This window comes from Oryx dammah, unplaced genomic scaffold (assembly GCF_014754425.2).
Source record: "Oryx dammah isolate SB20612 unplaced genomic scaffold, SCBI_Odam_1.1 HiC_scaffold_21, whole genome shotgun sequence".
Classification (NCBI taxonomy): domain Eukaryota; kingdom Metazoa; phylum Chordata; class Mammalia; order Artiodactyla; family Bovidae; genus Oryx; species Oryx dammah.
The window spans coordinates 9,365,082-9,378,165 of record NW_024070205.1 but is presented as its reverse complement, the minus strand read 5'-3'; the positions used below and the strand labels follow the sequence as shown (position 1 = coordinate 9,378,165).

Here is a 13,084-nt window from a genome sequence, read left to right as displayed (position 1 = left end):
TTTTAGTTTCTTGATGTTACATGTTAGTAATTTCTTCAAACATGATTTCTTAACTAATTCCTAAGATAATAAAAGCTTGCATCCTTGATCTTAACTCAAGGCTATAGTTTTTCTGGATTTGCCCTTTTTTGCATTGTTATGCGGATGAAATAATATTTTTTGAGAGTGCTTAAAATAGCTGGTTTGCTTTTGTATGTCTCTGACCTAAATTGCCCTTTGGATTTAAGTATATTTCAAAGGCCAAGTGGTGGTGAATTTTAAAAGCAAATGTCATATGCTTCCTTTTACGCATATGTTATCCTTCTGGAAAATGATTAAAATAAAACTTTGCCTCAGTTCAATAATGCTTTCCTACTTGCCTGTTCAAGATGATTTAACTCCAAAATGCCTTTATTAATGCCTTACGAGGAGCTTGCTTACATAACACACTTAAGCTTAAAGATTTTTGTTGTTTGAATGCAAGTTTTGTAGGATCTCTATTGCTTCCTTTTCTACTTCAGTTCAATTCAGTTCAGTCGCTCAGTTGTGTCCAACTCTTTGCAACCCCATGGACTGCAACACACCAGGCCTCCCTGTCTATCACCAACTCCCAGAGTTTACTCAAATTCATGTCCATTGAGTTGGTAATGCCATCCAACCATCTCATCCTCTGTTGTCCCCTTCTCCTCCTGCCTTTAATCTTTCCCAACATCAGGGTCTTTTCCAATGAGTCAGTTCTTCACATCAGGTGGCCATAGTATTGTATCAGCATCAGTCCTTCCAATGAATATTCAGAACTGACTTCCTTTAGGATAGACTGGTTGGATCTCCTTGCAGTCCAAGGGACTCTCAAGAGTCTTCTCCAACATCACAGTTCAAAAGCATCAGTCTTTGGCACTCAGCGTTCTTTATAGTCCAACTCTCACATCCACACATGACTACTGGAAAAACCATTACTTTGACTAGATGGACTTTGTTGGCCAAGTAATGTCTCTGCTTTTTAACATGTTGTCTAGGTTGGTCATAACTTTTCTTCCAAGGAGCAAGCATCTTTTAATTTCATGGCTGCAGTCACCATCTGCAGTGATTTTGGAGCCCCAAAAATAAAAGTCTGTCACTGTTTCCTCTGGTTCCCCATCTATTTGCCATGAAGTGATGGGACCAGATGCCATAATCTTGGTTTTATGAAGTTGTGCTTTAAGCCAGCTCTATCACTCTTCTCTTTCACTTTCATCAAGAGGCTCTTTAGTTCTTCTTCACTTTCTACCATGAGGGTGGTGTCATCTGCATAACTGAGGTTATTGATATTTCTCCCGGCAATCTTGATTCCAGCTTGTGATTCTTCCAGCCCAGCGTTTCTCATGATGTACTCTGCATATAAGTTAAAGTAAGCAGGGTGACAATGTACAGCCTTGACGTACTCCTTTTCCTATTTGGAACCAGTCTGTTGTTCCATGTCCAGTTCTAACTGTTGCCTCCTGACCTGCATACATATTTCTCAAGAGGCAGGTCAGGTGGTCTGATATTCCTGTCTCTTTAAGAATTTTCCACAGTTTGTTGTAAATAGTCAATAAAGCAGAAGTAGATGTTTTTCTGGAACTCTCTTGCTTTTTCAGTGATCCAACAGATGTTGGCAGTTGGATCTCTGGTTCCTCTGCTTTTTCTAAATCCGGTTTGAACATCTGGAAGTTCAGGGTTCACATCCTGTTGAAGCTTTGCTTGGAGAATTTTGAGCATTACTTTACTAGCATGTAGTTAGTTATTCTGAATTGAATTAATTAAGGAACTGCATTATGCATTTGTCTTTTTTATGGCTTCACAGCATATAAACTCACTTATTGGGTAAAGGAAATTCCCCACCATATAAGTCTTGGTAGGAAGCTGTAAAGACCTGATACTCTATTGCCAAGGCTCCTACCATCTAGGGTGCACACAGCGGTCTGTACTCAACTAATCATTTTCATACTGGAGAATATATTGGAAGGCAGTGACAATAAGAAGCAGTGATATCTGAGAATCCATTCTGATGATACAGCAATGACCGCAGCAGTATCCCGTTTCCAGGGTGCACTGTAGCAGGGACGTTTGCTGTATCTGGTCCTTTGGCAGCAATGTAAGCTGTGGCAGCAAGCAACAGTAACAGCAGTGATCATGTCTTCACTGGGCTAATTCTATGCATGGTTTGGGCTATAGCCTTTGGTTGGTCTCTAGCCTCAACTTATTCCTATCCATCTTTTGAACTTAGTTTTCCAGCCTTTTCAATAATTGTGTGAGGTACCTCTGTATTAGTTATCTATTGCTACATAGTAAATCAAAACTCTGTGGCTTGAAACCACAGTTGTCTGCCATCTTGACCAGACTAGATGGTCTGAAATGGCCTCATTCACCAGCTACAGGTCGGAAAGACTTTCACCTGAGGCACTGTGGTTCTCCTCCTTCTGACTCTTTGGCAGTCCAGCTTGGGCCTATAGACATCACGTTCTTAGGGTTCTGCTGCTGCTGCCAAGTCACTTCAGTTGTGCCCGACTATGTGACCCCATAGACGGCAGCCCACCAGGCTCCTCTGTCCCTGGGATTCTCCAGGCAAGAACACTGGAGTGGGTTGCCATTTCCTTCTCCAATGCATGCTTGCATGCTAAGCCGCTTTAGTCGTGTCTGACTCTTTGCGACCCTATGGACAGCAGCCCACCAGGCTCCTCTGTCCACGGGATTCTCTAGGCAAGAGTCCTGGTGTAGGTTGCCATTCTAGCAGCACCCAAAAGAAGGCAAGCCACCAACATATGAACACTGTTTTAGCCTTTTGCTTGCACATGTTTTTTAATGTCTCATTGGTCAAAGCAAGTCACATGGCCAAGCCCAGACAGGTGGAGAAATAAACACCTGCTGATGCAAGGAATTGGAAAATTACATTGCACAGGGGCATGCCGACAAGAGATGAGAGACGTTATCACAGCCTTTTTTTTTTAAATCAACAATTTAAAAAAATCAGTGATCTACTTATATTCATTGTGTTTTCGATAACTTCTTTTCTCTACATTAATCAGCCAGTCTCAGTTTATTGTTGCTCAGTCACCCAGTTGTGGCCGACTCTTGGCAGCCCCACGGACTGCGGCACGACAAGCTTCCCTGTCCTGCTCCATCTCCCGGAGTTTGCTCAAGCTTGGGTCCATTGAGTCAGTGATGCCATCCAAACATCTCATGCTCTGTTGCCCCTTTTCTCGCCCTCAATCTTTCCCAGCATCAGGGACTTTTCCAGTGAGTCGGCTGTTCGCATCAGATGACCAAAATAATGGAGGTTCACCTTCAGCATCAGTCCTTCCGATGAGTATTCAGGGTTAAGTTCCATTAAAATTGATTGGTTTGATCTCCTTGCTGTCCAAGGGACTTTAAGGAGTCTTCTCCAGCTTGTGGTTAATATCCTTCACTGCTGTCACACACTGAAAGAGCAGCAGTAGGCAAAGTATTCATTTTATCTTACAGCTTATAGGAGCCCTCCCATACGAGGTCTTTTGTACGAGTACCTGTTAAGTGAGGCACATGCACAGAAGCTACAAGTATTGGATCTGAGGCTCCCAGGGCTTCAGTGGTGTCCAGAGCCACAGCTGTGAAGCACCCGAGCCCAAGGGCTCTGTCTTGGGATTCTTTTCGGTACTAAACTGACCTAGATACAAGATGTCTTTTTCTTTATTTTCTAATTCCAAAGACCTTTGTAAGTGTGTCAGGTTCAAGCACTTCACAAGCTAGATGTTTTCTTTCTCCTTTTTTTGAATTTTGTTAAATTGTAGTTTGTATATGGAATTAAGCAAATGGCTTAAACAGCCAGACTAGGCAATGGCACCCCACTCCAGTACTCTTGCCTGGAAAATCCCATGGATGGAGGAGCCTGGAAGGCTGCAGTCCATGTGGTCACTGAGGGTTGGACACGGCTGAGCGACTTCACTTTCACTTTTCACTTTCACGCATTGGAGAAGGAAATGGCAACCCACTCCAGTGTTCTTGTCTGGAGAATCCCAGGGACGGGGGAGCCTGGTGGGCTGCCGTCTATAGGGTCACACAGAGTCGGACACGACTGAAGCGACTTAGCGGCAGGTAATGCTCATAAGAAATACATGTCAGGTATTTTCTGAAGTCAGATTATTTCCATAACTAATAGTGAATATTTAAGTATATTTTCATTGATTAGAGTTTTAGTATAACCAGATAAACAGTTTGTAAAACAGACTTAAATTTAGTGTGTCTAAATTATCCCTAACAAATGGGCCTTAAGAGTCTAAGATGTTCAGCATCACATATACCTAAGAAAAATGGAAATTAAAGCAACACTGAAATATTTTTCTAATCCATCAGTTTGGCAAAGATCCAGAAGTTTGATAATATGTTGTGTCGACAAGGGTGTGGCTAATCAAAAGCTACTCTCATTCACTGCTGGTGGGAATGTAAATTGTTAAACTTCAGCATAGGTAATTTGGAAGTACTCATCAAAATTATAAGTGAAAAACATAGAGAAATTCCACTTCTTGGAATTTATCCTACTAATTTAGTCTCACATTTGAGAAATGATATGTTCATGGTTATTCATAGCATCATTAATGTAGTAGCAAAATATTGTCCATCATTGGAGATGGAGTAGCATAAGAAGGTCCATCAATAGGGAACTCATTAAAGAAATTATGATACAAAACTGCAATAGCAGTCAGTGCAGCTTACTGAAAAGAATATGTGGCATGGACAGTCTCCATGACATAATGTCTGGGGCAAATAAAGCAGGATGCGCAGCAGTGTATAAAACAGGAAAAAAGAAAGGATTGTGCTTACAAATGTGTAGACTCTTGAGAATGATACACAAGAGACATAACCTTAGGAGTCTGAGGAAGACTTTTCCCTCAGTAAGTTTTTACCTTTTTCCTACTATTGGTTGAACTTTTCGAACCAAGTAAATTTATCTTAGAAAAATATTTCTAAATAAAAAAACTAAAAATAATAATTTTATCCCTGAAACAATTGACATAGAAAAATGCTCACAAATATTATATTTTAAAGGCAGAATATTGACGATATCTACTTATCCTGTTTATGAATTTTAAAATTATAATTGTATGCATAGGGGAAAAGATTTTTTAAAGTATTACAGAAAGCTAATAAGGTTATGCTGGTTGGTGAGTTTAGAGACTTTTTTTATTTCCTGTTTTTTTTCCCCCAAGTTTTCTTTGACATCTCAATGAGAAAAAAATAAAGGAAAAAAGCAAGTTCAAAACATCTGTAAATTTATAGATGAGTTGTCATTGTCCATATTACATGTACAAGGGAAAAAATGGAGAAAATTACAGTCTCCATTGTTTTGTGAAAAAAAATCCTTTCGCGTGTTTTGCGTATTGTAAAAACGCTGAGGCCTTACCTACGCTAGTAGGTTTATGTTAAACTGGAAATCAGTAAAGTGACCAAATGTCCCAGACTACCTGGGGTAGTCTTGATTTATGCCTGTTGTTATTAGTAATAGTGTCCCCTTCAAACCTCAAAAAGTGTGATTGCCCTCAGTGTAAAAGACAAGGTTATAGTTGATAGGAATCATGGAAAAATAAACAGGGCAAAGAAGGACAGAAATGAAAGACCCTGCTGAGAAGTTGAATTAGCTTTAATCTTCAGATTCTTCTTGATGCTAAACTCACCTATAACTGAGAGCTTCTCTGCTATAAATAAAAATATTCACAGCATAAACCTTATGTTCCCAGAATTTGAAGTGTGATTTTTAACTATGGGACAGAACTTAACATATAAAGCACAAAGCTGGTGCATAACTAACAAGTTTATATGACCTCAGTGGCAAGATGCTTAAGATCTTTAGGCTTCAATTTCTTCTGTAAAAATAGTATTGAATCAGAAGATCTCCAAGTCTTGGTAGCTCTAAAATCATAAATTCTTACATAAACCTTTTGCAGTATAACTATATGCCAGCAATTGAGCAAACTTAAAATTTTTGTTTCTCTTTTTGTCCTCTTGAATGAAAGGTTTTTATATGACAAGAAGCCTTGTAATGATTCTGTTTTAATGAGAATCCGTTTGAATGCCCAAGATACAATCTTGGCTTTTGGTGTGTTTCTTAGTCAATTTTTATTAATATTTGAGGGAGGGGAGCCTGAAAATCCCATAGAGGAGCCTGGAAGGCTGCAGTCCATGGGGTTGCTGAGGGTCAGACACGGCTGAGCGACTTCACTTTCACTTTTCACTTTCATGCATTGGAGAAGGAAATGGCAGCCCACTCCAGTGTTCTTGTCTGGAGAATCCCAGGGATGGGGGAGCCTGGTGGGCTGCCGTCTGTGGGGTCGCACAGAGTCGGACATGACTGAAGTGACTTAGCAGCAGCAGCAGTATTATGTTAATTTTAGATCTTAATCATTAGAAAACTATTTAGCATATACTTATTCTAAGTATGTGAACAGGAGAAAAAGGGATGGTTTTATATATTGAGCCAAGGGTAGAGGTAGAAAATTTTGTTGAAATTCATTGTTAGAGATTTTCTTTTGAAAATGATAAAAAATGAACCTATAAAATGAACTGCTTTTGAACTGTGTAAATTAATTAAATCTGCCCTACTTTTCTTTGCTTGTTTAGGAAATGTGGGTTCGTCCCCTAGATCCTCTGATTTAGTCAAATTAGCCCAAGAGTGCTGTTACCATAATAACAGGGGCATTGCAGCTCATGGAGTGAGAGTCCTAACTAATATAACTGTATCTTGTCAAGAAAAAGGTAAGTTTGATCAAGACTGATATTATGTATGAACTTTTAGATTGGAGTTTCACCAGAGTCCTGTTTGTATTTCATTTTTTAACCCCTTATTATTTTTAGGCTGTGTGCTTTTATCTGTTAGTCACCTCCTCCTGAATGTTCTTAGGGCATATTTTCTCAAAACTACTTAATTCTTTGGGAAAACAAAATGAGGACCTTGGGGTTGGGAATGCAGAACTGAAAGGTTTTATGGAGCCTTGCCCATCTCCTCCTATTGCTTTACCTCTGCTCATATGGTGCTATGGAGAGAGACTGCTTATAACTGTCCAGTGGTTATCAGTTTGTTCACTTGTTTAAAAAAAAAGCTAGAAATTTTGGGGGAGAAAAAGCATACGAAGTTATTGAGAGGCTTAAGTAACAGATAGTTTTCACCTAGGGGGAAAATGAATTAACAGAGCAATGTAAATTAAATTGTCATGGAATTTATCTCTAGGTATCTGTAGCATTAAATGACTTGCGTAGTCAAGAAGGATGTGCATAGAAAATAATGCATCTATTTTATTGTATTCTTAACATCTTTTGACCTAAACAAATTCATGCTGGGGTTCAAAAACAGGAATGCATTCTGGATGTTTCATCTGTGTCAGTGCTTATTTTGATCTTTGTTAAGAATTAGCAGTCCCTCTTATCCCCACTAGGCTTCAGCACTGCTTGTGACTAGTACCTTTGTTTTCCCAGCACCTTGAACTTCACCAGACATTGTTTGCCAAGCTCTTACACTGACTCAAAAGGCATTTAAGTTGTTTGTTCATTCTGATTTCAGTAACTCAGTTTTTGGCATAGTAATAAGCATTATCTACCATGTAAGACAGAAAATTGCTCTGTATTCTCAAAGTTGACATATGTTAATATTAACCTAAATGTGGTTTTATACACACACACACACACACACACAACTTTAGAGAAATTTTAGCTCAAAAGTAGTGAAAAGATGATATAGTACTGGTATTACATGAGACATCTAAAGGGTTCATTTCTTTATGATCTGACTTAAAACACTAGTAAGATGAAGTGGGATCTTGATTATTTCTAGAAAGCATTTCTACTTCAATGAGAAGGTGCATCCTAGGTAAAAATGGACCTGCATAATGTTAGGCTAGTTTGGAAGATTTGACACACACCATGTCGATACATGGTTTGCTGTTCTTAGTATTTTTCTTAGCTAAGCTGTTTTGTATTTTCTTGTCCTGAATGTTTTTTTCTTCTGTGTGCATCTGTGTGTGTGTGTATGTAATCTTCTCTACTTGACCATTAAAAACACAGTATTTTTCCTCTAGACCTTTTGGCACTGGAACAAGATGCTGTCTTTGGCCTGGAATCCCTTCTGGTGCTTTGTAGTCAAGATGATAGCCCAGGTGCTCAAGCCACTTTAAAGGTAAAAACATCAGCTCTTTTTATATAATGCCTGTTTTCATTGCCAGAAGTGTAGATTGCCAGTCTCTCTGTAAAGGGTCAGATAGTAAATATTTTAAGTTTTGCAGACAATGCACTTTTTGTCACAACTACTCAGTTCTGCTATTATAGGGAAAAAATAGCCATGAACAATTTTTTTTTTTTTTTAAGGGAAGGGTTAATGGTATGACTAAGTTCTGGTGAAATTTTATTTGTATAAACAGGCAGGATTTGGTCCAAGTGCAGGAGTTTGTCAGCCTCTGGCTTAAACAAATATTTGCCCTTGATCTTCACTTTCAAAGCTAGTATTTTGACTGTTGTTATTCCGAAAGACAGATGAAGTTAAAATTTGGTTTTGGCCTATTTTGCCATCAGTTGAAAGTATTTATTAAGTTGTAATAGATATGTATGATGGTCCTAGATAATGTAAAGCAAAGTTAAACAGACAGAGCTCCTGTACTTTTGCAAGTTTTATAATCTGAGGTAACACTGATGAGATCACAAAAAAACTAATGAAATTACTGAAATAAATGTGTAAGTGTATATTAGTTTATACAGTATAGAAGCCCTAGTTTTAATCCACTCACCTAGCTATCATCTTAGAGGTATTTAAACATTTTAAGGTGAAATGAGACTATTATTGGAGTTAAACATGAAATGTAATATTTGATGGCACAAAATAATTAAGAAAAGTAGGACCAATAGAAGTAAAAGGCTGTTAGATAGAATTGGAGAATGTAAGAACTATAGCTTGTTTAAGGTATAGTTTGAGAAAAACCATGACTTATTTTAGCATGTTAAGAAAAGGTATGATGTGGTTATAATGACGAATAATAAAGACGCTGGTACTGTTAAATAGAAGCTGATAATCAAGAGGTGGTGAAGGAAATAGGCCCCATGTGATTGGCAAATCCCCAGAATCCCTGTGGGACCACAAGACTTTTTTGTGTGCCTACCAACAACCTTGATTCTTCCTAGTAACTTCAGAGAGTTACTTTCTTTAAAGCTTCACTTCATACCTTCTAAATGTAACTAATCCACTTTCTGTTCAATATGCAGATTGCTCTGAACTGTATGGTGAAGTTGGCCAAGGGCAGGCCCCATCTCAGCCAGTCTGTGGTTGATACCTTGTTGACCCAGTTGCACAGCGCTCAGGACACTGCCCGCGTCCTGCTGTGCCACTGCCTGGCCGCCATTGCCATGCAGCTGCCCGTGCTGGGCGATGGGATGCTCGGTGACCTTGTGGAACTCTACAAAGTGATCGGACGATCAGCCACAGACAAGCAACAGGAGCTTCTGGTAAAGAGCTACTTTTCAAACCTCCTGTGGATGAATGGGTTCTGGTCTAGGGAGGATTATCAGTAATCCAGGAAGACAGCAGGTTAAAATAATTAGCTAAGACCAGGAGCATGCTGAAGTGAAAATAGGGTGGGGAGCTGGAGCTTTCTGCTGTTTCCACTTTAGGTATAGAAAGCCCTGTTTAGTTCACATGTAAAACTGCTTTCTTCCTAAGCCCTGTCAAATCAGTTTAGTGTAAGCAAAACCTTCAGTCTGATATTTTTGCTTTATTACAAAGGACAAAATGAAACTGAAGGGTTTGTTTTTATTTTTTTCCTCTTTTTTACAAAGCAAATAAATAATGAACCAAACCCTGTTTTGTCCTTCCAAAAATATAAGTAAAATGACCTAGTGATATCAGCAACCATAAGAAGAATTAAATCAGTTCCTCTTTGCCAGTCCAGGACCTCTTTAGCTGTTGAGGATCCAGTTTGGGTTTCAGTGCGGTCCTGGGTTGGAAAAGGTACATGCTTAGGAAAAAACCAGAAGGTGTAGAAGTTGTGTAATAATGTTGACTTGAAAGTTCTCCAGGGCTGAGAGTAGACTGCATGCTAAATAGGCATAAATTGGAATTAAGCTTCAAAGTAGCCTCTCCATATTGTTTGTGGTCATCTGATTATATGGCTTGGGAAAAAGCCTAATGAAATTACTTACTCAAGCCCATTTTATGTTTAATCCTGCAGGGGGCGTTATGTAAAAGATCGCCCCCATCTCATCATTTGCTGTCAGGAAAGGTTACCCTGATGTCTTAAGTGGCAGTGGTCGTGGAAACCATGCATTTATCACAGTATGTATGGATCCTTGTATGTGTTGGCTTTGGAATACTGAGAAGCAGGTAGCCAAGTCTGCTTTTCATTGAAGCAGCATTTTCAATTAATGTTCTTTATCGCTTTTTTTTTGTTTAGTACTATTTTAAAAGCAACTTTAAATTATGACAGGAAATATTCAAAAACACATCAGGAATAATATGATGAGAGGTCTTGCATCCATCACTTAGTTTAAGAAGAAAGTGTTGCTAGTACAGTTGACTTGTACCCGCCTATGTAACTCCATGATGGTGTCTTCTTGCTTCCTGTCAGGATAGGTAACCACTATCCCCAAACTGGTGTTTGTCATTCCCATACGTATTGTTCTGTGTTTACTGCCTTAGTGTATATCCTACGTGATATGCAAGATTTTTTGTATGTTTTAACTTTATATGTTATCGTACTACATGTGATCTTTCGCATTTTTCCTGTTTTATGTGAGTCTATATTGATTCTATATTGATAAGAGTATTTCTGGTTTATCCATTTCACTGCTCTATAGTTTTTCATTGTGTGATTTTATTAATATCATAGTTTGTCCATATTATTGGGCATTGTTTCTAATTATTTGCTGTTACACACAATGTTCTGAGTAATGGAATAAAGTGGAAATTTAGTAAGTGTCAAAGGAAGACAAATGCTGTTATTTTTTAGTAGGCTCTAACTAGTGTTTCACCCTTCTGGGTAAAGTTATCTATAACATTGGATAGAGTCAACAATTCTCTTGACTTTGTTCTTGCTCGATGTTAGGTGAGCTTGGCCACTGTGATTTTTGTAGCCAGTCAGAAGGCACTGTCTGCTGAAGTGAAGGCGGTAATAAAGCAGCAGCTTGAAAGTGTTTCCAATGGATGGACTGTCTACCGGATTGCCAGACAGGCATCACGAATGGTGCGTACCGTCCTTCTGTGCGAACTGGGTTGTTGAAAAGGGCAGATGACGAACCTTTAGGTTGTGTGATTGTTCTTCCTAGTCAGAACTAAAGATGAAGGTGGAAGTACTTTTTAGTCATGGGATTAAAAGATGATGAAGGAAAGGACCTAATTTTTAACATATACACATGAGAACAATATATACATTGTTAGGGAGAGATTCCACCGGAATTCCAGAAATAGGAGCTTTCCGGCTGTAGGTTGTGAGCAGTGCTTTCAGTTTACCGTGTGCTCTCGGAAACACAGCTCCTTCCCACTCGTGTTTCTCTCCTCCCCTTTCAGCTTCCCACGTCTTTCTTCCCTTTTTCTCCCCCACCTTATCATTCTTATACTGGGCAGGAGAGTGAGCATCCCTCGCCCCCAGGCATTAACAGGCATTCACGTCCCTCCTCAACTCCCTCCCTCTCCGTCAGTCATTTCCAGAGGGCACGGTGATACTGGATGGGACTTAACTGGACTTCTGCCCCACCCCACCAAATAGCTCATACGAAAATGACATGCAATAAGAATTTATACTTTCTAAATCTTGAACTAAAATTCTAGACCCAGGTTATAGATAACGCCATTCGTTTTTTCTTTGGAACTGTTTTGGTGCAGAACTTCAGGCATTATGTTACATAAAAGCGGCTCAGCATATTTTCTCTGAAGAACTACTTTGACGGAGTCTCAACAGTTATATAATGTGAGGAATGATTGCTAACACTTTATCCAAGGTTTGAATTTCTCTTTTAGCTGCTACATCAACCAATTCAAGTGTAAGAATCTCATCATGCCCCTCCATTTCTCCCTCCCCCCACATTTTTTTTTTTTTAGGGTAATCATGACATGGCCAGAGAGCTTTATCAGAGTTTGCTGACTCAGGTTGCCTCGGAACATTTCTACTTCTGGCTGAATAGTTTGAAGGAGTTCTCACATGCAGAACAGTGCCTCACTGGGTTACAAGAAGAGAATTATCGTTCAGCACTTTCTTGCATTGCTGAGTCTTTAAAATTCTACCACAAAGGGATTGCTTCCTTAACAGTAAGTGCTCTTAATTCTCCTTTGGTGACGATTACTTGTGAGAACGGTTTCTCTTTTCTATTGGGGCTATTCTCTTTTAACCTTGAAAAATTTGCTGATACACATGTATTTGGCAGTATTAAGATGATGAATAGGGTCTGGAAGTAGATCATTAACCCCTCCCCAACTTTTTACTGTTCTAGATTGATGAACATTTATCATTTTGTTTTATCAAGTGTCAGGTACACATGTGAAGAGAATGCTGAATCCATACAGGAGGGATAACTGAAGGTGGGATTCCCCCTTTCCAGACTCTTAGGTTGAGTAAGACCCCAGCCTGGATCACTGCTGTTGTCAAATGTGAACTCTCCACCCCATCTCATACCTGGGAGCTACTTACTAGAGTTTCTTATTTTGTAAATAAGAAATTATCTAGGATGCCAGTATCTCACCTTTTATCCCTCTGTGATGTCTTCCCATTCCAAATTAACAATCAGCCAGCTACTACCAGTTTTTTTTTCTGCCAAGAAAGAAAGAGGGGTACAGAGAGAGCAGATCCTTAACGTTTTCTTGAAACCAGTTCTTTTCCTTCAGTAAGTACCTGTTTCCTAAAATGTGCATTTTATATATTAATGCAAGGACTTTTTCCCCTGAAGAGTATAAAGTTTGTGTAATCACCCTTAAGCATCTTTAAAGTATTGTCACTTGACTTTAAAAATTATATGTATATAGATGGGGCCATAAAACTTTTGGTACCTATTTTATATTTATCACATAATCTAAAATGTTTTTAATGGTGAGTCATTCAAAGAGAAGTGTTGCAAACAGAACAGAGAACAAACAGATGTCACAAGAGAC

The 13,084-nt window shown here is 39.0% G+C and overlaps 1 protein-coding gene across 2 annotated transcripts in view; it reads left to right on the top strand.

Moving 5' to 3' along the window:
* The window catches only part of INTS7 (integrator complex subunit 7), an 81,908-nt gene that overhangs the window by 42,110 nt on the left and 26,714 nt on the right, over positions 1-13,084 (top strand). For both annotated transcript variants that reach the window (XM_040263118.1, XM_040263117.1), the window contains exons 9-13: positions 6,589-6,723; positions 8,040-8,137; positions 9,214-9,453; positions 11,049-11,186; positions 12,041-12,247. In XM_040263118.1, the coding sequence (XP_040119052.1) occupies positions 6,589-6,723; positions 8,040-8,137; positions 9,214-9,453; positions 11,049-11,186; positions 12,041-12,247 (818 nt within the window). The remainder of the gene's footprint in view (positions 1-6,588; positions 6,724-8,039; positions 8,138-9,213; positions 9,454-11,048; positions 11,187-12,040; positions 12,248-13,084) is intronic.